Source organism: Herpailurus yagouaroundi, unplaced genomic scaffold (genome assembly GCF_014898765.1).
Source record: "Herpailurus yagouaroundi ecotype Mexico unplaced genomic scaffold, PumYag 197, whole genome shotgun sequence".
Classification (NCBI taxonomy): domain Eukaryota; kingdom Metazoa; phylum Chordata; class Mammalia; order Carnivora; family Felidae; genus Herpailurus; species Herpailurus yagouaroundi.
Genome location: NW_024412428.1, coordinates 21,029,578 through 21,051,964, shown reverse-complemented (window position 1 = coordinate 21,051,964; position 22,387 = coordinate 21,029,578). Strand labels below are relative to the sequence as shown.

At 38.2% G+C, this 22,387-nt stretch overlaps 1 protein-coding gene and 1 pseudogene across 1 annotated transcript; both read right to left on the bottom strand.

Moving 5' to 3' along the window:
• Nucleotides 1–3,772: 3,772 nt before the first annotated feature.
• SPRYD7 (SPRY domain containing 7) lies at nucleotides 3,773–20,683 on the bottom strand. Its single transcript, XM_040448360.1, has 5 exons — nucleotides 20,488–20,683; nucleotides 19,782–19,898; nucleotides 16,828–16,994; nucleotides 9,916–10,018; nucleotides 3,773–5,643 (listed from the first exon to the last, which is right to left on the bottom strand). The coding sequence occupies exons 1-5, from the start codon at nucleotides 20,591–20,593 to the stop codon at nucleotides 5,546–5,548; spliced, it is 591 nt and encodes a 196-aa protein (XP_040304294.1). The 5' UTR covers nucleotides 20,594–20,683; the 3' UTR covers nucleotides 3,773–5,545.
• LOC121013061 (uncharacterized) lies at nucleotides 13,356–13,469 on the bottom strand (annotated as a pseudogene).
• Nucleotides 20,684–22,387: the final 1,704 nt, after the last annotated feature.

Genomic DNA, 22,387 nt, shown 5'->3' with positions numbered 1-22,387 from the left:
CTCACAGTTTTTTTGTTCATCACTTGTAAGTCACTGTTGTCTACTCACAAAACTGTGTGAGAACTCTGGCTTACCCTGTCGAGCTGGCACTATGTTCCTAAATGAACTTTAACATCATCTCCCCTTTCCAGAATTAACACAAAGTTAATATGACAAGTCCCAGTATAGATCCCTGGAACTCTTACATCTCCCATTTCTTTGTTTTCAGTTTAACTTATTTGGAGACTTGGCAACAGTCTGAATGAATTCAAATCACAGTTTTAGAAAACATCTACTTCAGCCTCTAACCAAGCAGGAACCATATTTATGATTTACGTAAACCAGCCTGTGTACTCATTACATGCTCTTATTTCCTGTATTCCTGATGCTTTGGCATCTGGGGGCCTTACTGACAGGAGAGGCACAGCCCCACCCCCAGTTAGCTGATTCCTAGAGACAGCCAGGATCCTGCCTTTCATTTACAAACCAACCAATCCAAAGCCCCACCTCGTCTATCTGGCTCATACACTGCCCTGTCAATACTCCCCTGTCCTAATCACCACAGGGCAAGGTACCAGACAATTTGAGACAGCCTCTATACCCCAGAGCCTGCTGAACCTATTTAAAGTAGCAAATCCTAAGTGTGTTTACCCTGTCTTGACCACGGAAACCACAATAAGGGCTCACGCTTTGCTTTCCCCTTGTTCCTTCTGCCTCCTGACCTAACCTGACGCTTACCTGTGTGTGCCTGTGTGGCATGGTGTGTCCTTTCCTCTTGGGAACTGTAACAAATTAGCTTTTTCAAGGGCAGTCATCCCCTGATCTGTTGGCCCACGATACCTCAGTAAAAAACCCTACATTTTAAAACAACTGTTAGAACAATTCCAGGGACCAGAAGTCCATTTCTTTGCAAGGCAGCAATTTCAGTGGTGAATAGAGTTCTTTCCCATCTTAAACTGCAATCTGCTTCCTTGTACCTTCCAAATAATTCAGCCTCCAGGGCAACAGAGAATAAATCTACCCATTTTTTTCAGGTGATGAACGATGAGGTATCAGAAACACATCTATGATTGCCTTTCCTGAAATACATTTGTGAGAATCACACAGATGAATCTATAGAATTTTTTGGCTTTATTTCTAGCCTCCTTCTTATGATGATCAGCATCTGACAAGTCACTGTGGCTTCAACAGTCCAGTGAATTGAATATTTTCTTCTAACATTCCCATAATCATCCATTCATTCATGGATTAAGCAGAACCTCAGTAGCCTGGTAGCCTTCACTAGTTTATCACTGTCCTTTTAAAAACGTAGTATCTACTAGAACTGGTCTACTGCACATGCAGTTTCATTACCACTATTAACTTTCCTGGGTCTGGGCATCAGGCTTCTGCTGGTGCCTGTCACAGTATCAACTAACAATTTACCAGATAAATTTATCAATAAAAGAGACAGTTTCCTGTAATCCTATTTCCAAGATATAATATTTTGGTGTATACTACTTCATACTTTTTCCTAGACCCCAGGTTTTTATTGGCTCGTATTATACACAGAAATATTTAACAACTTTTTTTTTTCCATTTACCAATATATCTTTGGTATTCTAGAGTGCCAAACTTACGAACTGCAATTAGTAGAGCTCCCTGAGGGCAGGACTACCTTAAGTATTTATGAAACACATATAAATGATACAATTGTTGAATGACTGTGTTGTAATGATTCCTATATAACCACAGATTACACATTTCAGCCAATACTGGGACAACTTTTCCTTTAAATTTCTAGAGAACTCTTGGATAGATAGTGTGTGATTTCATTTATTTTGCTAATTATATTTGACATTATTTTGTGTTTATACCCACTATTTCAATAATTTTGTCACAGTTATTTTAAAAGAGCAAGTTGAAAGGGGATCTCATATCTTATTCAGTAAATGGAAGAACAATAGTTAATTGATTCTACTATTATGTTTCTACTCATTCACATGAACAGCCCAATTGGCTCCCAACAGTATTTCCCTGCCAGGTTGCATAATTAGTGCAATTTAATATAAGTGGTAGCTGATTATATTCCATTTATGAGTTCTAGGTTTGGTTATATCTGTATACAGGGAAATTCTAGAGTTTTGATTGCAGATTTCTCCTCACAATCGTATCTAGTGTTTTTACATTTTCTAAAAGAAGTTATTGATTTAATGTATTTTATCAAAACTCGGCCAAGATCTCACTTGCATTTCTAGCTATGCTTTTGCTGGTCCATATCTAGACTTACGTTAGAAAATAAAGTTAACAATATCTAAGCAACAATATCATGCATATGTCTGTTTTTGTTAATGATTTAGAAAAGCCCTAAGTCAAATTGTTTTCTACCATTCTCAAATTAATTTATAATAGTCTATAATCCAAGTTAAAAATATGTTCAAATCATCTTAACTAATGAGCCAAAGGCAATTAAAAACCAAACTTTTTCTGGTTTATAGTATGTAAACTGATGAAAAGATTCTGTTTCAGCTAAGCGAAATTAGTCAAAGACAAGTATCATATGACTTCACTCATATGAGGACTTAAGATACAAAACAGATGAACACAAGGGAAAGGAAACAAAAAATAATATAAAAACAGGGAGGGGGACAAAACATAAGAGACTCTTACATATAGAGAACAAACAGAGGGTTGCTAGAGGGGTTGTGGGAAGGGAATAGGCTAAATGGGTAAGGAGCATTGAGGAATCTACTCCTGAAATCGTTGTTGCACATGTGCTAATTTGGATTAAATTATTAAATTATTAAAAAAATACATTATGGAAAATAAAAAAAAATAAAATTGAAGGGAAAAAGATAATTGATATCTAAAAAAAAACTATTTTGTTTCACATATCTAACATTACAAATCCTTGTTAATACTGAAATTACTGAAGTAACATGGATAATAAATCATTGATTTTCAACCTGACTGTGGAAAACTATACTAGTACCAATGGATTTCTGCAGTATACAGAAAGACACTGGGCATGGTCTCTTTGGCCAGGAACAAATGCAGGTATTTGTGTTTTATGTTCCATCTATGTCTATATTTAGCTATCATTAAATATTTAAGCTATGGGTTTATACTGTACTAATATTCTTCATGATGGCTTCATGAAAGGCTTTATTTTTGAGTTTCTCTTAGCTCAATGTAATTTTTTAAGACTTTATTTTTTATTTTAGTTTAGATTTACAGGAAAATTGATAAGGTAGTAGTTTCCATATATCCCCTCTCTGTCTCTCCCGTTATAAACATCTTACAGGATAAATGTATTTATTCATTTACAGTTAATAAATGAATATTGATACTTTATATTATTAAAATCCATGGATTATTCATATTTCCTTAGAGTTTTTACCTAATGTCTTTTTTCTGTCCCTGGATCCCACATTACATTTACTTGTTATATCCCCTTGGACTCGGCTCCTCTTGGGTATGACAGTTTCTCCAACTTTGTTTTTGATGACCTTGACAGTTTGGAGAAGTACTCCTCAAGTATTTTATAGGATGTCCCTCTACTGGAATTTGACATTTTTCTCAAGGTTAGACTGAGGTTATAGGTTTAGGGAGGTAATTTTCCTAAGAGGACTTAGATACCTGCAGATTAAAAACACACATCTATACTTCATCAAACTGTTGCCGAGGACGTAACCCATGCATCATTTTTAGTATTGTGCCTATCTTGTATGACTAGAGGCAGAAAAGATAGCCTTGAGAAAAAAATATGATTAAAAAAAGGTTGGCTTTTTAAAAAAAATAACTAAGAGGTAGATAACATTAATAAAGACAGCAAACAGTAGTCATTTTAATTTGCTTTCCAAAGTAACCATGTTCTTTACAAATGAAGACAGAACATCAGACAAAAATGCATAAATATAGTTAGTTCAATTCTGTATCTTCAGAGGTAAATTTAGGTTGTATATAAATTTACTTAAGTATATTTATGTTTTCAAAGCATACTGTCACAGTTTTATCTACCAAACAAACAATAAACACTGTGTAGGATTCTCTTGCCTAGGGGTCAAAAATAGCCTTAAATCCTTAGAAATTTTATAGTAGGCAATCATTCTCTCCTGAGCGGTGGTTCTCAAACTTTAGCGTGTATTAGAATCGCCTGAAAGGCTTATTCAAACACAGATTCCTGGGTGCTGTTCCTGGCAGTTTCTGATTCAGTAGGTCTGGGGCAGGGCCTGAGAATGTGCATTTCTATAAAGTTCCCAGGCAGTGCTGATGTCTGAGAACACTATGAAAACCACTTCTTAAGAGTCAACAAGGAAGCTACATTTATTAAGTGCCTATGATGATTCAGATGTTTTTCAGATATTAGCTTAATTAGTTACAGAATCTTATCAAGCAAGTATGAGTATCCCTTTTATAAATGGAGAACCTGAGCTCAGGGGAGCTAAGGAACTCAGCTGAGGAGGTAAGGGGATTAGATGGCAAAATTACAGTTCAGATCTCTGATTTTAATGCCCATGTTTTTCTAGCACAACACACTTTGTACTTGTTGCCAAAGGAGGGAAATGTACACATCCTCGCATGCTCTCTAGAAAAGGAAACTGTACCAATCACTGAGTACAGTGATTAATTCAGGTTAGTAGAGCATTAAAGGAATCTTAACTGAAGACTTGGCAAAGGCTCAAGGTCACAGAGAGGATTCACTGATCTCTGAACTTCTGAAATAATCAAGGATGAAGTGAATTTAATGTATACTTAACAAAACAGGAAGAACATGTATTTAGTGTAGTACTAAATATTCCTTAATTACTATTTTATTATTCCTTACAGAAAAACACATATTTAAATAAAAGTCCTTAAAAGAATAATCTCATTATATTTAAGTTTAAAGCAGCATACTATTCTAAATGTCTGCCAGTGTATACTACATCACCAATCAACCACTACTTACTCTGGTATTGAAGTAACACAGCATGATGGTCTTCAACAAAATGCTCTGACATTTACTGAAACATTTATCTCCTTTCACAAAGCAAATCAAAAGCAATGACAAACAAAATAAACAATTTAAAGTTTAAGAAAAGTGGTACGTTTTACAGTAAATAAATCACCAAAAAAGAAGTTCCCAATGATATATTTTCTGTCACTTTGTTATCCTCTGTATAAAAAAGAACACCGAGACACAAAATTATTAGACTGCAGACTTAAAATAATGAGGTCTAAATTTCAGAATGAGAAAAACCCACCCAACGCTACATCTCTATTATAAAAACAAATACTTTACGTAAGAAAGATTCCCTTTTAAATATCTATATACATATTTCTACTTAATACTGTTAATCAAACCCACAGTTATATTTATTTAAATAACAATTAAATAAACTGTCCAAAATGCAGATTTCATCTCACAGAACAGAAGTATTTTAAATCACAACTTCCAGATGGTATCTTGAATACACTGGTTCCTTAAACAACATTAACAAGCGTATTTTTAAGAATATATTTTCATCTACAGGTCAGGTAAAGCTTTATTAAACGGTAAACACTTTTAAAAGTGCAGAAACACAAGTTTCAAAAACAAATACACTCAGAAGATCTGCTGTTCAAATAATATTTTTTCAAAACCAGGTGGAGGAGTGTGATAAAATTCACTGAACTGGCAATCCAAAATTGCACTGTCATCAACTAGAGACAGAAAAAGAAAGAAAGAAATTAGAAGCCTTAATTAGAAAGAATACACAATTATAAAATAAACTGTCTTTATAATATCATAGTGTTAACAGGCAAAAAGAATAAATACATCTGCTGTCCAGGTTACAAAACATAATCCTACTTGATAAAAATAACCACAATGTAAAACCAAATCCATCAAAAACAATGAAAGGCTATATATCAAAATATTACTAATAATCAGATAGTGTGAATAAGAGTACTTAACTTTTTCCTTATTTGCCTACCTGTATTTTCTTAATTTTATACATTAAAATGTATTACTTTTTAAAAATTGTTTTATTTTGAAATAATTATAGATTCAAAAAAGTTGCAAAAATAGTAAGAGTTCTATGTACCCTTCATCCAGCTTCCTCTAATGGTAATAGGCTACATAACTACAGTATGATCTCAAGACCAGAAAACTGGACATCAATACAGTACTGTTAACTAGACTGCAGTCCTTATTCAGCTTCTACATTTTTTTTTTTAAATGTTTATTTAGAGAGAGAAAAAGAGTGTAAGTCAGGGAGGGGCAGGGAGAGAGAGAGAGAGAGAGAGAGAGAGAGAGAGAGAGAGAGAATCCCAAGTAGGCTCCATGCTGTCAGTGCGTAGCCCGACATGAGGCTTGATCTCATGAACCATGAGATCATGACCTGAGAAGAAATCAAGAGTTGGACACTTAACTGCCTGAGCCACCCAGGCGCCCTTCTACATGTTTTTACCAGCATTTACCAAAGAGAAATAAACGTATATATCCACACAAAGACTTGTACATGAATGTTGATCATAGCAGCTTTATTTGTAATGGCCCCAAACTGGAAAAAACCTAAATATCCATTGACAGGGGAAGAGAAAAACAAATTGTGATATAAGCACACAATGAACCATATATACTACTTGGCAACTAAAATGAATGAATTATTGATACATGCTACCACATAGATCAATCTCAAAATAATTATGCTGAGATAAGCCAGAGAAAAAAAGAATAATACAAACTTATGATTCAGATAATCGGTGGTGACAGAAAGTAGATCAGGGCATTGCTTGGTCGGGGCTGGGGTGGGAGAGGCGAGCAGGAGGGATTATAAAGGAACAGAAGGAAACTTTTAGGAGGGATGAATATATTCATGATGTTGACTGTGGTAATAATATGAATGTTCATTTCATAGCTACTTGTTAAACTACAGAAATATGATTAATGCACATTACTAAACTATGTGTATTTCATAATAAATGCAGGAAAAAGTTAAGTACTGAATTTGACATTCATGAAGCCACTAGAGGTTTTAACAAGGGTGGTTTCAGTGAAGTGGTGCTAAAGGCAGTCAGACAGGGCTGAAGAACTACTGAGTGATATAGCATATGGCGTAAAAACGAAGCCATATAAAGCAGGGTAAATAGAGGGCTAATGAGGGATATGAATTTAGGAAGGGTTTTGGGGGATAAGGAGGACTCGGAATTTTCATAGGCATTGAAGAGAGAGGTTCCTGACAGGAGATATAAGTGAAATAACTGACAAAGTGAAGTCCCAGAGTTGGGGAGTTTGAAATCCAGACTATACACTGTGTATTTTAACATGAAGCATACCACTTCATCTAAGATGGGACAGAAAGAAGGCAAGATTGGATCTGATCCAGAAAAGCTTTAGGAGGGTAAGGCTGGGAAGGTGGAGTGCACCATTAATAGCCTCATTCTTTATAAAGTTGAAGATAAGATCATCTGTGGAGAATGAGGAGGGAATTCAAGAAGCATAGTCAATGTGTAGAATGTAAAAGAATTGTCAAAAAACGTTGACAGCTTAGGCTGGAAGTCAAAACTTTGTAATGACACTCTTTTTGAGTGTGCCATATTTTTTTCCTCTCCATAAGTTCTGTGTTAAGAGCTGACAAAATGAATGGATGGATCTAGGATTAGAGATGGGAAGGAGGGATAAAGGGTAAAGGAATTTAAGTTAGTTAGTTAGTTATTTTTGAGAGCCAGAGAGAGACAGAGCGTGAGCAGGGGACGGGCAGAAAGGGAGACACAGTATCAGAAACAGGCTCCAGGTTCTGAGCCCGATGAGGGCTTGAACCCACGAACTGTAAGATCATGACCTGAGCTGAAGTTGGACGCTTAACCGACTGAGCCACCCAGACGCCCCATATTTATTTATTTTTAAGTAATCTCTATACCCAACATGGGACTCAAACTCACGACCGTGAGATTAAGAGTTCGATACTCTACCAACTGAGCCAGCCAGGTGCCCCTTAAGTTTTATTTTTATCTGTGATAGTAACAAACTATTAAAATATTTGGCTTAATTTGACTAATTTACTAATGTCAATTTATAAAATATATATTATTTACTATCTATAACTTTACTACATTAAAAATTATGCTGAATCAAAGAAATAATTTGGAATAAAAATTTTATTTGCTAAACTAATTTGTGTAATTCATTCTACTGATATTTATTTCAGACTCAGTTTTTTAGAATATTAAGCTACATTTCCAATTATTTAAGTAATTAAAGGAACTGCTTTTAGGCTTGCCCAATATGGCAAGGAAACTAACTGAAATCAAAGTTAAAAATACACTTTTGCATGCAAAGACAGAGAAGGTAAAATCACTGGAAAGTAATTTTTAGGAGAAAAGAAGACTAATGAAAACCTTAACTAAAAAGTAAAGCATATGGGGTGCCTGGGTGGCTCAGTCGGTTGAGCGTCCGACTTCAGCTCAGGTCATGGTCTCACGGTCGGTCCGTGGGTTCGAGCCCCGTGTCAGGCTCTGTGCTGACAGCTCAGAGCCTGGAGCCTGCTTCAGATTCTGTGTCTCCCTCTCTCTCTGCCAGGGGAGCTGTTCACACTCTGTCTGTCTCTCTCTCTCTCAAAAATAAATAAACATTAAAGAAAAAAAAAGTTAAAAAAAAGTAAAGCATAGGCTTTGGTTATTATTATCCTATTATTAAATATTTACATTTGTTATTTGAATACTTTTCTGATGTCCCAGTCTGTCATCACTAACACTGCTACCTTTCTAATAAATTACTATAAAAATTAGTAATTAGTTTTTATTATAGCTCAAATCTAAAAATTTAAAGTAATTAAATGAGAAAATACTTTTAGATCTATTAAAACCACAGGCAGAAAAATCAGATACTTGTTGCTTTAAAGTTGGGAACATAAAAAATAAAGCAGAATAGTGACAAAGGCACTGTGCTTATGTTTGTTATTTTCTATAAAGAGAGACACCTTCCTTTTTAGAGACACATACTAAATATTTATGAATAAAATGATATATAACATCTGACATTTACTTCAAAATAATCCAAGGAGGGAAGGTGAAAAACAGGAGGAGTATTAGGGGGTAGATGAAGCGTTACTGGCTCCAAGTTGATAATTGTTTGAAGCTGGGTGATGGGTACATGAGCGTTCATTATACTATTTTACTTCTACACATGCTTGAAATTTTCTGTAATAAAAATTAAAGTAATTAAGTGGTATAGAGTCATCTCTTAAGTAACCCATTCTTGAAGGGATATACTTGTACAGAAATTATAATACATACATATCAATACTATTCAAAGTCACAATTTTCTCTCTCTCTCAAAAGAGTTTTAACACTCAAGTAATTTTATAAAGGTGACTAATGGTCAATCTACATAAAATTCCCATCTATAGTTCCACAATATTCTTTACAATTACATTTCTTCGTAACCTAAATCTCCCCAATAACTGGCAGAAAGAGCTTTGTAAATTCAGTAAAGCTTTTTGGAATGTTCTAGAATATATGAATACATGATTCAAAAAGGGAATATGGTTATTATATATTTAATTATATTCAATGTTTTGGGCAGTTTTTTAATACATGGGGAATAAAAAGCTTCCTTAGTACTGCGAAGTGGGATTATAGTATCCTACTCAGTACATTTCATAAAAAAAGGTCCTTATTAACTTGTCCAGATTTTTTTTTAAGTTTATTTATTTATTTTGACAGAGAGAGCCAGAGAGGGGCAGAGAAAGGGGCAGAGAGAGAAAGAATCACAAGTAGGCTCTGCACTGTCAGCACGGAGCCCAAAGTGAGATTCGAACTCATGAACAGTGAGATCATGACCTGAGCTTAAATCAAGAGTTGGACACTCAACCAAATGAGCCACGCAGGCACCCCAACTTGTCCAGATTTTTGAATGACAGTTATTAAGTTAAGGAAAATGTCGAGTAAAAGTTAACATATATAATAATATTTAGAAATATTTTAGCTTACCATAAACAACAGGATACACTGTCCCTCGTATACCTGATGCTGGACAATGCATATTTTTTCCATTCAAATATACATTTAATTCTACATGGTCATATGTAATACCCTAGGAAGGAAAAAAAATGTTAAAAAGTAAAAATATAAATGTTCCAATAAAAAAAGCCTAAATAGTCAAAAAGCACTACTGGGAAGCATGGAAAAAATTGAAGTAAGGTGTCACAGTAGCTTTCATTAAGGGTTTACAATTTGGTAGAGTTCTACTTGAACTGAGCTAAAAAAAATTAGTGGTGATTATGTGGGAGCAAAGTCATGTAAAGTCCCAAGGGTTCACATCAGAGGTAAAACAAATGAGGAACAATTTGGAGTCTGAGTTATTATATTCAGATAATCTGAATTTTATATTCTGAATATTAAGATGATATAAGTACTGCCTACCATGCACAGAGAGGCCTTTAAAACTCATAGAGAAAACACTGCTCTCTCTCTATAGAATTTGATCTTTTTTTTTTTTTAATTTTTTTTTTTCAAACATTTATTTTTGGGACAGAGAGAGACAGAGCATGAACGGAGGAGGGGCAGAGAGAGAGGGAGACACAGAATCGGAAACAGGCTCCAGGCTCTGAGCCATCAGCCCAGAGCCTGACGCGGGGCTCGAACTCACGGACCGCGAGATCGTGACCTGGCTGAAGTCGGACGCTTAACTGACTGCGCCACCCAGGCGCCCCTCTAATAGAATTTGATCTTAAGGGGGGAAAACAATGAGGTTTTTAGCATTAGGGCTTACTACCTGTCACTGTTCTCAAGTTGTGAAGAAGTGTCTTTAACTTATTTCTGAAAAGAAATACATTTCCATATCTCTTTACCTTGCTCTCGTATATGTCAAAATGTATTACCAAAGTGAAGCTAGTGCTTACAATGGACTATAATTGGTAGTTAGAACCCAGCTAAAAACAGAAAAACAACAGCTCAAAAGACTAAGAAAAAAAAGTAGAATAAAAATAGATCACTCTGTGTATCTATACATTATTGATGGTACAAAAGTCACAATGGATACTAACAATTATTATTAATACATACATTAAAATGCTGGAAAACACTTAAAAAGCCTGTATTATCTACCAAGCACTATTCTAAGTACTTCATGTTTAATCATTTGATCCTCACAACAAGATGGGTATTATTATTATCATCCCCATTTTACAGATGAAATAGCTAAGGCAGAAAAAGGTTAAATAATTTACATAAGGTTAGAGAGTTAGGAGGTGGCAGAGCTGGGATTAAAACCCACGCAGTATGGCCTCAGAATACCCTACTTGCCATGCCATACTACCTCTCTTTAAAACTTAATGTCATAGTTACTACCTGATGACAGAAAGCCAGCTTTTCTTTGAAGAATTAAGTAGACAGTTCTTTCAGTAGAAAAATCATCATCAGACCAACAAGCAACTGCTCCAAGGAATTCTGACTGTGGATATATTTTATTTTATTATTTTTTTTTATTTTTTTAATTTTTTTTGTCATTTATTCGTTATTAAAAGATAGAGACAGAGCATGAGCAGGGGAGGGGCAGAGAGAGAGAGACACACACAGAATCCAAAGCAGGCTCCAGGTTCTGAGCTGTCAGCACAGAGTCCGATGCGGGGTTTGAACTCACAAACCGTGAGATCATGACCTGTGCCGAAGTCGGACGCCCAACCGACTGAGCCACCCAGGCACCCCCTGACTGTGGATATATTTTAGAGGTAGAAAAAGATCTGACACATGATCTAGTCTTAACTTCCCTCACCTTCCAGTTAAAACAACAAAGGTCCAGATGAGTCAGTATGTTAAGTGCTATAAAAGATTCTCCTCAAACCTTAGCAAAGCCATGGTTAAATGATAATTTATTAAGTTACAAAATATTGAGAGAGACAGTTTTTGCAGTTTTTGTTTCATTTCAGTTTATGTATTTAAATATAATTATAAAGTTAAATGATAGCTGGGATTAGTTTCTGTAATGAAGAGGCCTTTTTTTCATTCAAAAAACAAAAACAAAATTACATAAAAATAATGTGTCTTCTCTTTAGAGGACTACCTTACGGGACATCAGGCCTGTAATCTAGGCACCCTTCACCACCTGGTGGCAGCATATACTGCCAGCAAGCAAATTTTAAAGCCCAAACCTGCAGCATAATGGTAAGGTCTCAATACCAAAGAAAGAAGTGAGAAAGGATATGAGAACCCCCAACTCCTACTAGCAGGGTTTAGTTCCAACTATTTCTAATTTAATCTGTCCTTTTTATGATCTAGAAACTAGGTCTGATTCCACCATAATGACACCAAAAAATCTGACATAATTGTTTGCATGTTCAGTGAACAGACTCTGAAATTAAGCTGCCTGTATAATAATCCTGGGATCCCTCCATACAAGAAGTTACTTAACTTCCCCTAATCTGTAAAACGGTGATAATAATACTATCTATGTTACAGAGTCATTATGAGGATTAAACAATTTAAACCCTGCCAGGCATTTAGAACAGTGCCAGGCCTATAATAAATTCTAGAGAAAAGCATTTGCTATTATTAGTAATGTTATTATTATTACATAGAATGGTTATAAAACTTCTCTCAAACTTCTCTCAAAACCACTATGGAGGTTCTTCAAAAAACTAAAAATAGAACTACCCTACGACCCAGAAATTGCACTACTAGGCATGTATCCAAGGGATACAGATGTGCTGTTTCGAAGGGGCACATGCACCCCCATGTTTACAGCAGCACTATCAACAATAGCTAAAGTGTGGAAACAGCCCAAATGTCCATCGATGGATGAATGGATAAAGATGTGGTATATATATACAATGGAGTATCACTCGGCAATCAAAAAGAATGAAATCTTGCCATTTGCAACTATGTGGATGGAACTAGAGGGTATTATGCTAAGCGAAATTAGAGAAAGACAAATATCATATGACTTCACTCATATGAGGACTTTAAGACACAGAACAGATGAACATAAAGGAAGGGAAAATATAAAAACAGGGAGGGGACAAAATATAAGAGACTTTTAAATATGGAGAACAAACAGAGGGTTACTGGAGGGGCTGTGGGAGGGGGGATGGGCTAAATGGGTAAGGGCATTAAGGAATCTACTCCTGAAATCACTGTTGCACTATATGCTAATTTGGATGTAAATTAAAAAAATAAACACACACACACACACAATAAATAAATAAAAGGCTCAAATTCCCCCCCCCAAAAAAACTTCTCTGAAATTAAACTGAAATAATGCAATTTTAGAATATAATTTGCACTTTTCAAAACTACATACAGAAGGAAAAAAGTAAGCTTAAGCCAGGTATGTTTCCTAGTGCTGTGGGAGGCCCTATGGGTATTATATGATTATTGTATGAATATAATCATTTGGTCAGATGTTGAAAGCTTATCTTTCTTGATTTCTCCTCAGAGAATGGCATATGCCTTAAATTCTACACATATGAAAATGTTTTTCCTGTCTTATACTAAACTGATAAGAAAAAATACTACACTTGATCTTGGCCAAAAGGCTAAGAAGCAATTGTTTTTCCTGTCTTATAATCATTTCTACTTTTCCTATGCCACTGTCAGCAATTTGGTGAAATTTTTTCTCAAATGTTTGAACTAAGAAGATAAAGGTAATATGGTAGGGTGGTGTTTTACTTTTCTTGATTCTTCATATATTTCACCTTTTTAAAGTTCTCCTTTTATCAGGATGGGTACAAAAACTCAAAGTCTAATTTAATAATGCTGACAGACTAAAAATGACATTCTTAAATCTGTCAGTTTTTGGTATCAGTCACTTCAGTGAATGAGATAGGAAGGCAAGAATAGCACACAGTAATTCAATACATCAACAAAGAAAAACATTTGTTACTGATTATCCTTGCTTATGTTTGAATTTCATCTTAGTGTAAACAGCGTGATAGCCTCAACCTGACTTCAAGATTCTCTTTCAAGAAATATCCATTTGAGTAAGAGTGTTTCGTATTATGGACATCTGGCAATGATCTACAAATACAAAACCAGCTATTCAAAAAGATGAACAGGGAAAAACAGATTTCAAAAATGGTTTATGCCTTTTGACTCCTACAACACTTTCAATAATTTACCCATTTAAAAACTAAGTGTTCTTTATACTTTTTAAACTGCAGAAGAGATGGAAGATCAGACCCCGGTTAAAAACCTTATTTTCCACATTTGTCTTCATTCTTACCAAAATACTGTATAGTTCTTTAATTCAATAACCTGGATTTACCCTGTGTCATCTTATTAGAAACTTTCCTTCATTATGTATAGATTCCTTTCAATTTGGTACCAGAGCCACGAACCCAAGGTTCTATGCAGAAAAGCACCTTTGCTGAAGGAGATCCTAAGACTTTGTCCCTCATCAAGAGCTAAAAGCCTGAAATCTGTGTAGAAAGTTCTTCAATAATAGCATATAAAAAGAAATAACTGGGAAAGACAGAAAGGGTCTTTGGATTACATTTTCAAGAGGGTGGCTTTGGTAATGACTTAAATATATCTAGTTGGGAATAAAAATAGAGAAGTCTTAACAATATGTAACTCTTTCCATCCCCTGCTTTCCAAAAAAACTTTTCTACAATCAAACCTTAGGATTTTGAGTCCAGTTCTTTGAAGAGTTGTGAAAGTGAAGAAGTTTAATAAGATTAATGAGGATCAACACTCCTAATAAAATGCTATTAAAAGAAGTTCATAACAAATTAAATATAGGCATACCTTATTTTACTGCACTTTGCAGATATTGCATTTTTTTTACAAATTAAAGGTTTCTGTCAACCAAACGTCGGGCAACTCTATCAGTGCCATTTTTCCAATAGTATTTTCTCACTTCAAGTCTGGGTCACGTTTGGGTAATTCTTGTAATATTTCAATCTTTTTCATTATTATATGTAACAGTGATCTTCATTCAATGATCTTTGATGTTATCATTACAATGATTTTGGGGTGCCACAAACCACGCCCATATAAGACCAAAATTTGAACAATAAACGTGTGGGTTTTAACTGCTCCACTGACCGGCTGTTGCCAGTCTCTCTCCTTCTCCTCTGGGATCCTTATTTCCTGAGACACGATATTGAAATTGGGTCAATTAATAACCCCACAGTGGCCCCTAAGTGTTCAAGGGAAAGGAAGTCACATGTCTCTCTAAGTCAAAAGTCAGAAATGATTAAGCTCATGTAGAGAGCCAAGATAGGCCAAAAGCTAGGTCTTCCGCACCAATTCTGCCATGTTGTGATGCGAAGGAAAGTTCCTGAAGAAAATTAAAAGTGCTACTCCAGTGACTATATAAGTGATAAGAAAGTGAAACACCTTCTTGCTGATATGGAGAAATTTGTGGTGCCTGCTTAGAAGATCAAATCAGCCATAATACTCCCTTAACCCAAAGCCTAATACAGAGCAAGACCCTACCTCTCTTCAGTTCTGTGAAGGCTGAGAGAGGGGGGGAAATGACAGAAGAAAAGTGTGAAACTAGCAGAAGTTGATTCATGAGGTTTAAGGAAAGAGGCCATTTCTATTACCTAAAAGTGCAAGGTGAAGCAGCAAGTGCTCATGCAAAAGCTGCAGCAAGTTGTCCAGAAGACCTAGCTAAAATTAGTGAAGGTGGCTACACCAAACAACAGATGTCAGTGTAGATGAAACAGCCTTCTACTGCAAGACGATGCCATTTAGGACTTTCATAGCTAGAAAGGAGAAGTCAACATCTGACTTCAAAGCTTCAAAGGACAGGCTGACTCTCCCGTCGGGGGCTAATGCAACTGGTGACTTTCAGTTGAAGCCAATGCTCATTGACCATTCCAAAAATCCTAGGGCCCTTAAGAGTTATGCTAAATCTACTCTGTGTGCTCTATAGCTGGGACAACAAAGCCTGGATAACAGCACTTCTATTTACAACATGGTTTACTGAATATTTTAAGCCCACAGTTGAGACCTACTGCTCAGAACAAAAGGCTCCTTTCAAAATATCACTGCTCATTGACAATGTATGTGAGATTAATGCTGTTTTCATGCCTGCTAACACAGCATCCATTCTGTAGCCCATGGATGAAGGAGTAATTTCAAGTCTTATTACTTAAGAAATACATTTCGTAAGGCTACAGCTGCCATAGATAGTGATTCCTCTGAAGGACTTGGGCAAAGTAAATTGAAAACCTTCTGAAAAGGATTCACCATTCTATTGAAAAAAACATTTTTTTTAACATTTATTCATTTTTGAGAGAGTGTGAGCAGGGGAGGGGCAGTGAGAGATACAGAATCGGAATCCGGCTCCAGGCTCTGAGCTGTCAGCACAGAGCCCGATGCGGGGCTCAGACTCACAGACCGCGAGATCATGACCTGAGCTGAAGTTGGACGCTTAGCTGACTGAGCCACCCAGGTGCCCCGAGGATTCACCACTCAAAACATGGCCTAAAAACATTCATGATTCATGGGAAGAAGCCAAAAGATCAACATTAACAAGAGTCTGGAAGAAATTGATGGCAACAAAGAGTTGGATGCTAAACCTACTGAGCGACCCAGGTGTCCCCCCCTGGTTTTTTCTAATATGAAGGTCAGCAAACTTTTAAAATTGTGGGTGAAGATTTCTCTGATGTGAGAGAAGCAGGAAATGTTGATCGAGAGCCAAGCTGTCATTAATTCTCCTGAATGGGAATAAGGGCTCACACTAATTTTCCTGGCCAGTGGCAGCTCTAGAAAGGAGAGCAGTTAGGTTAGCCAGCAGCATCTTTATCAAGTGCTTTCTCTGGAACATGTACCTCATTAGATCTAATCCCAGTGCTTCGGAATTCAAACTGCAAACTCCCAAGCAAAACTATATACACTAAAAGCCGTTCAAGTTGAATAATTTACAGTGGAAAGCAACTCCACAAGAAAACTCACCACCACGTCTCCCTCCTGTGGGAGGCTGTTTGCTGGCAGCCTATTTTTCTCCTCGTTGTTGTGGTATAGGGCTCCATCATTCCTCATCACCAGACTGTGGGCATCTCGGCCAAGAGGAATCTGATTCAAGTTAACTTTCTGAGTTGCGACGCCAATACCCCATATTCCTAAAAAATAATAGTTTAAATGCCCCCAAAATCTGAAGAATATGAAACAAGGGGTTCTTTTGTTTTTTTTTTAATTTTTTTTTCAACATTTATTTATTTTTTGGGACAGAGAGAGACAGAGCATGAACGGGGGAGGGGCAGAGAGAGAGGGAGACACAGAATCGGAAACAGGCTCCAGGCTCCGAGTCATCAGCCCAGAGCCTTACGCGGGGCTCGAACTCATGGACCGCGAGATCGTGACCTGGCTGAAGTCGGACGCTTAACCGACTGCGCCACCCAGGCACCCCAAGGGGTTGTTTTTAAGAGAGTGTAAATTGTTTTTAAAAGAAATGGCACACTATCACTAAACTATCTTTTATTAATTTTTTATTTAAAAAAAAAAATTTTTTTTTTCAACGTTTATTTATTTTTGGGACAGAGAGAGACAGAGCATGAACGGGAGAGGGGCAGAGAGAGAGGGAGACGCAGAAGCGGAAACAGGCTCCAGGCTCTGAGCCATCAGCCCAGAGCCTGACGCGGGGCTCGAACTCACGGACCGCGAGATCGTGACCTGGCTGAAGTCGGACGCTTAACCGACTGCGCCACCCAGGCGCCCCTTTTATTAATTTTTAAAAAAAACAAATCTTTTAAAAGTAGTTTGCAAACGACCCTATATTCTCGACAGATGGAGTACAGCCTAGGAGATAAGAGAGGGCCCTGAAGCTGTAAGGACTAGGTTAAACCTTGGCTTAGCTATGTCCTCTGGGGCAAGTTATTTAACCTCTCTCTGCTTCCTCACCTGTGAACTTGGGATTCTAACAGTACAGACTTCAAAAAGTTATTAAAAGATATAGCAAGGTAATCAAGTAAAGCACCTGTAACAGTGTAAGTATTCCCCCCACAATCGGTTAAGTGAAGCAGAGTATTTTTAGATGTTAGCTATTATCATCATCACTATTCTCTGAAAGATGTTTTTAAAAAGCTACACGTTGAATTTAAAAGGCCTAGGGTTCCAGCCAAGCACTACTTTGGAGAAGTGGGAAATTAGTCTTTAGTTTTTACATCTATATAATATGTGACAAATAATATAGGACCTGGTCAAAATTATGGAGAGGAGAAAATTAAGGATGAAGTGTAAAATCATTTTCTTACCCGTGCCTTAAGTCAGTGGGCTTAAAATCTTTTGGTCTAAGCTGATTTTAAAGCAAGCAGCTCTCCTCTTAAGCAGCCAAACAGAATACCTAAAGCTCTGGATTTTGTCTCAAACTGTTTCCTTCTCAGTTTTTATCAAAATCAGTTAGGAGAAAATCTATAAATGGAAGAAGGTTTCAAGGTCATGTTGCCAATCGATTAATTTTTCTGAATTGAGCAAGACTATCAAAAAGTTTCATGTCTGGGGGCGCCTGGGTGGCGCAGTCGGTTAAGCGTCCGACTTCAGCCAGGTCACGATCTTGCGGTCCGTGAGTTCGAGCCCCGCATCAGGCTCTGGGCTGATGGCTCAGAGTCTGGAGCCTGTTTCCGATTCTGTGTCTCCCTCTCTCTCTGCCCCTCCCCTGTTCATGCTCTGTCTCTCCCTGTCCCAAAAATAAATAAACGTTGAAAAAAAAAAAAAGTTTCATGTCTGGATATCACTGTCTGGGCTTCCTAAATAATCTGACTATGTAATTTATTCTCCAGAGTGGGACAATTTTAAGAGTAACAGAAGGTAATATTGATTTCATGGGACAACAGTTCTAGGCAGGGTTACTCTCCTTACTCCTAAAGAACTGTGCATGCTGTGATACATTTTGGCATAACTGCCTCAGGCTTTCATTGAGAGATCAATTTACAGACTCCAACAATGTATTTATTCTAGGGATGTCACTGAAGATGTCATCTTTTACAGAAAATCCACATAAAAATTTGCACTGGATGCAAGGATCTAGAAAACATTTGCTTTTCTTGAGAAAAGGTATGTTTTACTTAAGATTTTAGTAGCCAGAGATATTTTATAAAAGAATGGAGGACAGATTCATATTTATTTCATATACTTAGCAAAATCAGTATTTTGAACTAATTTAGAAAACAAGCTCCAGAAAGATGCTTTATACCATTCAAGCTTGTCGAGTAAAAGTATGATTTATTCCCTCTACTTTTCCTATTCTACACTTATACTTACATTATTCATACTATATTTCACTAGTAATTTTTTTATAATAAAGCTTTAAAAATATATTTCTCCATATTCAATATGGCTACAAATTATCTAATCATTATTATAATACTCAAGCAGAAGTGTTGTATGATTCAAGAAACTCCATAAGTTTTTAATGAGAAGTATAAACATTAGCCTTCTATCAGAATTCTAAATTTGCTGATTGCTTCAGAAGACAATGAACTTGGGCATCTTAACAAGAATTAAGAGGGAAAAAAAACGGATTATAAGATTGATTTTATGCTAAGATAAAACATCAAGAGTCTACACCTTGTATGCTTGACAAAAGAAAACATTTAGTATCCAAAGGCGCATTTAGTACCCATTAATAACGCTAGTGCCTAACACTGATCCTGTGTGCCCTGTCTTTAAAACACTTTCATTGGTATAACTCATGTGAAGCAGGATTACAGTTCCTGTAATCCCATTTTACAAATAAGAAAACTGAACCTAAAGTATAATTTAACTGGAACCACCCGAGGGGTGGGAAAAAGGATCTTCCAAATAAGTTTCGTGCTTTTTTATTGCCTCATTAATCTTTTCCATATATCGAGAACTGCTCTTAATAGTTACAACAATTAGGACTTTTAATAGTAAAGGACCATTATACCGACCTGTGGACTGGATTTTGAATTCAAAGTAGCTTTTGTTTTGATGTAAAGGGGCACTGGCTAAACAACCTCCTGTTCCACATATTCTTCTTCCATTTTTTACAATGACAACATCTGTTCCTAAATAAAAAATACACAGTGTGAAGTTTTTTATTTTCTTATCCAACAATCAAGGTTACTTTCTTTCACTTTTAATTCTAAATCAAAAAAATAGCGATGCTATATTTACTTTGAAATTTAGAAATGCTGATAAATTCAGAACAATTTTTACTTCTCCCCCCGCCCCTTTTCCCCCCCTGAGAATGTTTATATTAATATTCATTTGCGGCTACAAATCCTGTTTGGGCAATTTAGTAGTAACTCAGTAGGAGGAGCACCAGAGGCGCTCCCCTCACCTGGGAACAGCTGACGAGTCTCGGGAGGCGGCAGCTCCGAGATTCCCGTGAAAATGGGTAGGTGCGCACAAGCACCTCCCGATGACAGGGGCAGACAGGGCTGCGTAGCCTTGAACACAGAACAGGGCCGAGGTGGAGTCCGCCGCGAGACGAAATGGGATCGAGGGCAGCAACTGAGAGCAGGGAGCGGAGGGCGGCGCCCGGAGAGGCAGGGCCGCGCGTGGGCGTGTGGTCCCTCCGACCCCTCACTGCCCCCGACCCGCCGCGCCCCACCCGGCGTGGGCCGTTGGGTTTGGAGAAGGGAGGGCCCTTACCCATGTGCTGCGTGTCCAGCTGCACCGCCGGCATCTCCTTCAGAGGGATGTGTCCCGTCCCGCCGTCCCTGCAGCACCGCAGGCAGCAGAACACCGAGGCAGCCATCACCCCAGGACCACCGACTCGGCCGCCTCCGCTAGCCGCCGGCCGCCCCAAGCCCGCGGTGACGCCGCCCCTACGCCTTTGCTCCGCCTCCCGCCCCCTCCCGAGCGCCGGAGGTATCTGTGTCGAGCGCGCAGACCGATACAGCGACGCCCCACGCCGGGAGGGCGCAGTGCAGGCAGAGGTGAAGCCGGCCTGTGCGGAAGATGCGAGGAATCTGCGCGTGGGGAGGGGCGGGGTCGAGAAGGGGGCGGGGCTGGAGGCGGAGCAGGGGCAGAGGGCGGGACGGGCGGGACGGGCGGAGGACGGCGTGCGCCTGCGCGCGGGGTCGTTTTTTCCTTGGCGGGGCTTCAAGTTTGAGTTCTTACGTTGAGCAATGCTCAAGGCGTCGGCTTCTCCGCCTGGTTTGCAACCGTACGACGCTGCGTTTTAAAAACTGTTACCCCCAACTTTGACATTACCTTTAGGGATGAATTGACAGAATCAAGTCAGGCTGGGGGAGTGGAAGCCCCGAGGTTTTTCACACACTCCCATCCTCCCACGGCAAGCTCGGGGCTGAGAGAACTTTACCTCGACCAAGCCTCCTCCTCCTACCGTAGCAGATTTCTGAAGAATTTCTTCAAATTCTAAATAGACACACAGGCCTCAGAAGTAATGGTTGTTAGTGACTTCACCGTGGATGTGCACCCAGCGCTCTAAGTGGGCCCTGATGCATTTTAGGTGCAGAGATGCGCATCCCGTGGCTCCTGATGCCACGCGGTTGGGGCTCCCAGGAGGCCGTCCAGGGAGGATACCTCTGGGAGGTACCGCTTGACGGGCCTCTGCCAAGCTCACCCTCTTCGTGGATTGGGGGTTTCTAGGAGTGTGAAGAGAACTCCCGAGGGAGCGAGGATGTCTGGTCCCCCAAGGGAAGACCTCGGTTCCTACCATCTGCCCCTTTCTGCTTCCAAGTAGGAGGCCCACAGGGTGGTCATCTGTCATCTCCTTGCCTGCTTACGTCATCTGTGCCTGGTCGATTTCATATCTTTAAATACAGGGGTGCCTGGGTGGCTCAGTGGGTTTAACATCCTACTCTTGATTTTGGCTCAGGTCATGATCTCATGGTTTGTGGGTTCAAACCTGGTATGGGGCTCCACGGTGACAGTGCAAAGCTTGCTTTGGATTCTTTCTCCCCCTGTCTCGTTGCCCCTCTCCTTCTCGTGCACGTGCACACGCTCTCTCTCTGTCTCTCAAAACAAATAATAAAATAAACTGTATTTTAAAAAATTGTTAAATACAGGTTGGTGCCTGGAGATGGTCTTCAATGACCTCTAGCATTAACTGGGCTCAAACCTTTATTCCCAAAATGGTTTCCAACCTGGAGGCTTCACCCAAGTTCAGGCTCTGGGAAACAGATGCAAGATGCCCATTTCATATGTAATGGTTTCCTATACATAACTTTTTAGTGACCTGAGTGCAAATATCCTTAATGGAGGGGTTTTTTTTTTGTTTGTTTTTGTTTGTTTCCTCCCAAGGAATAAGAGAATTTTTTCTGGGTCCTGGGCCTCTTTGCAGTCTATACAAATGATCTTTTCATTACAATAGGGAAAACCTCCAAATTCTATACTTTGAGATTTAGTTAACCATAGAATTAATATCTAAAGGTGATTATTAAAGTGACTGAGGATAGACTCTCACTGCCTATAGAGTACTTTCTTGGTAATCATTTTACACATGAAATTTTTCTTTTACTGAAAACCATGCTCATTATTCTGAGGGTTTAATTAGGGTTCGGTTCTCTTTCCGTTGGGGGGAGGG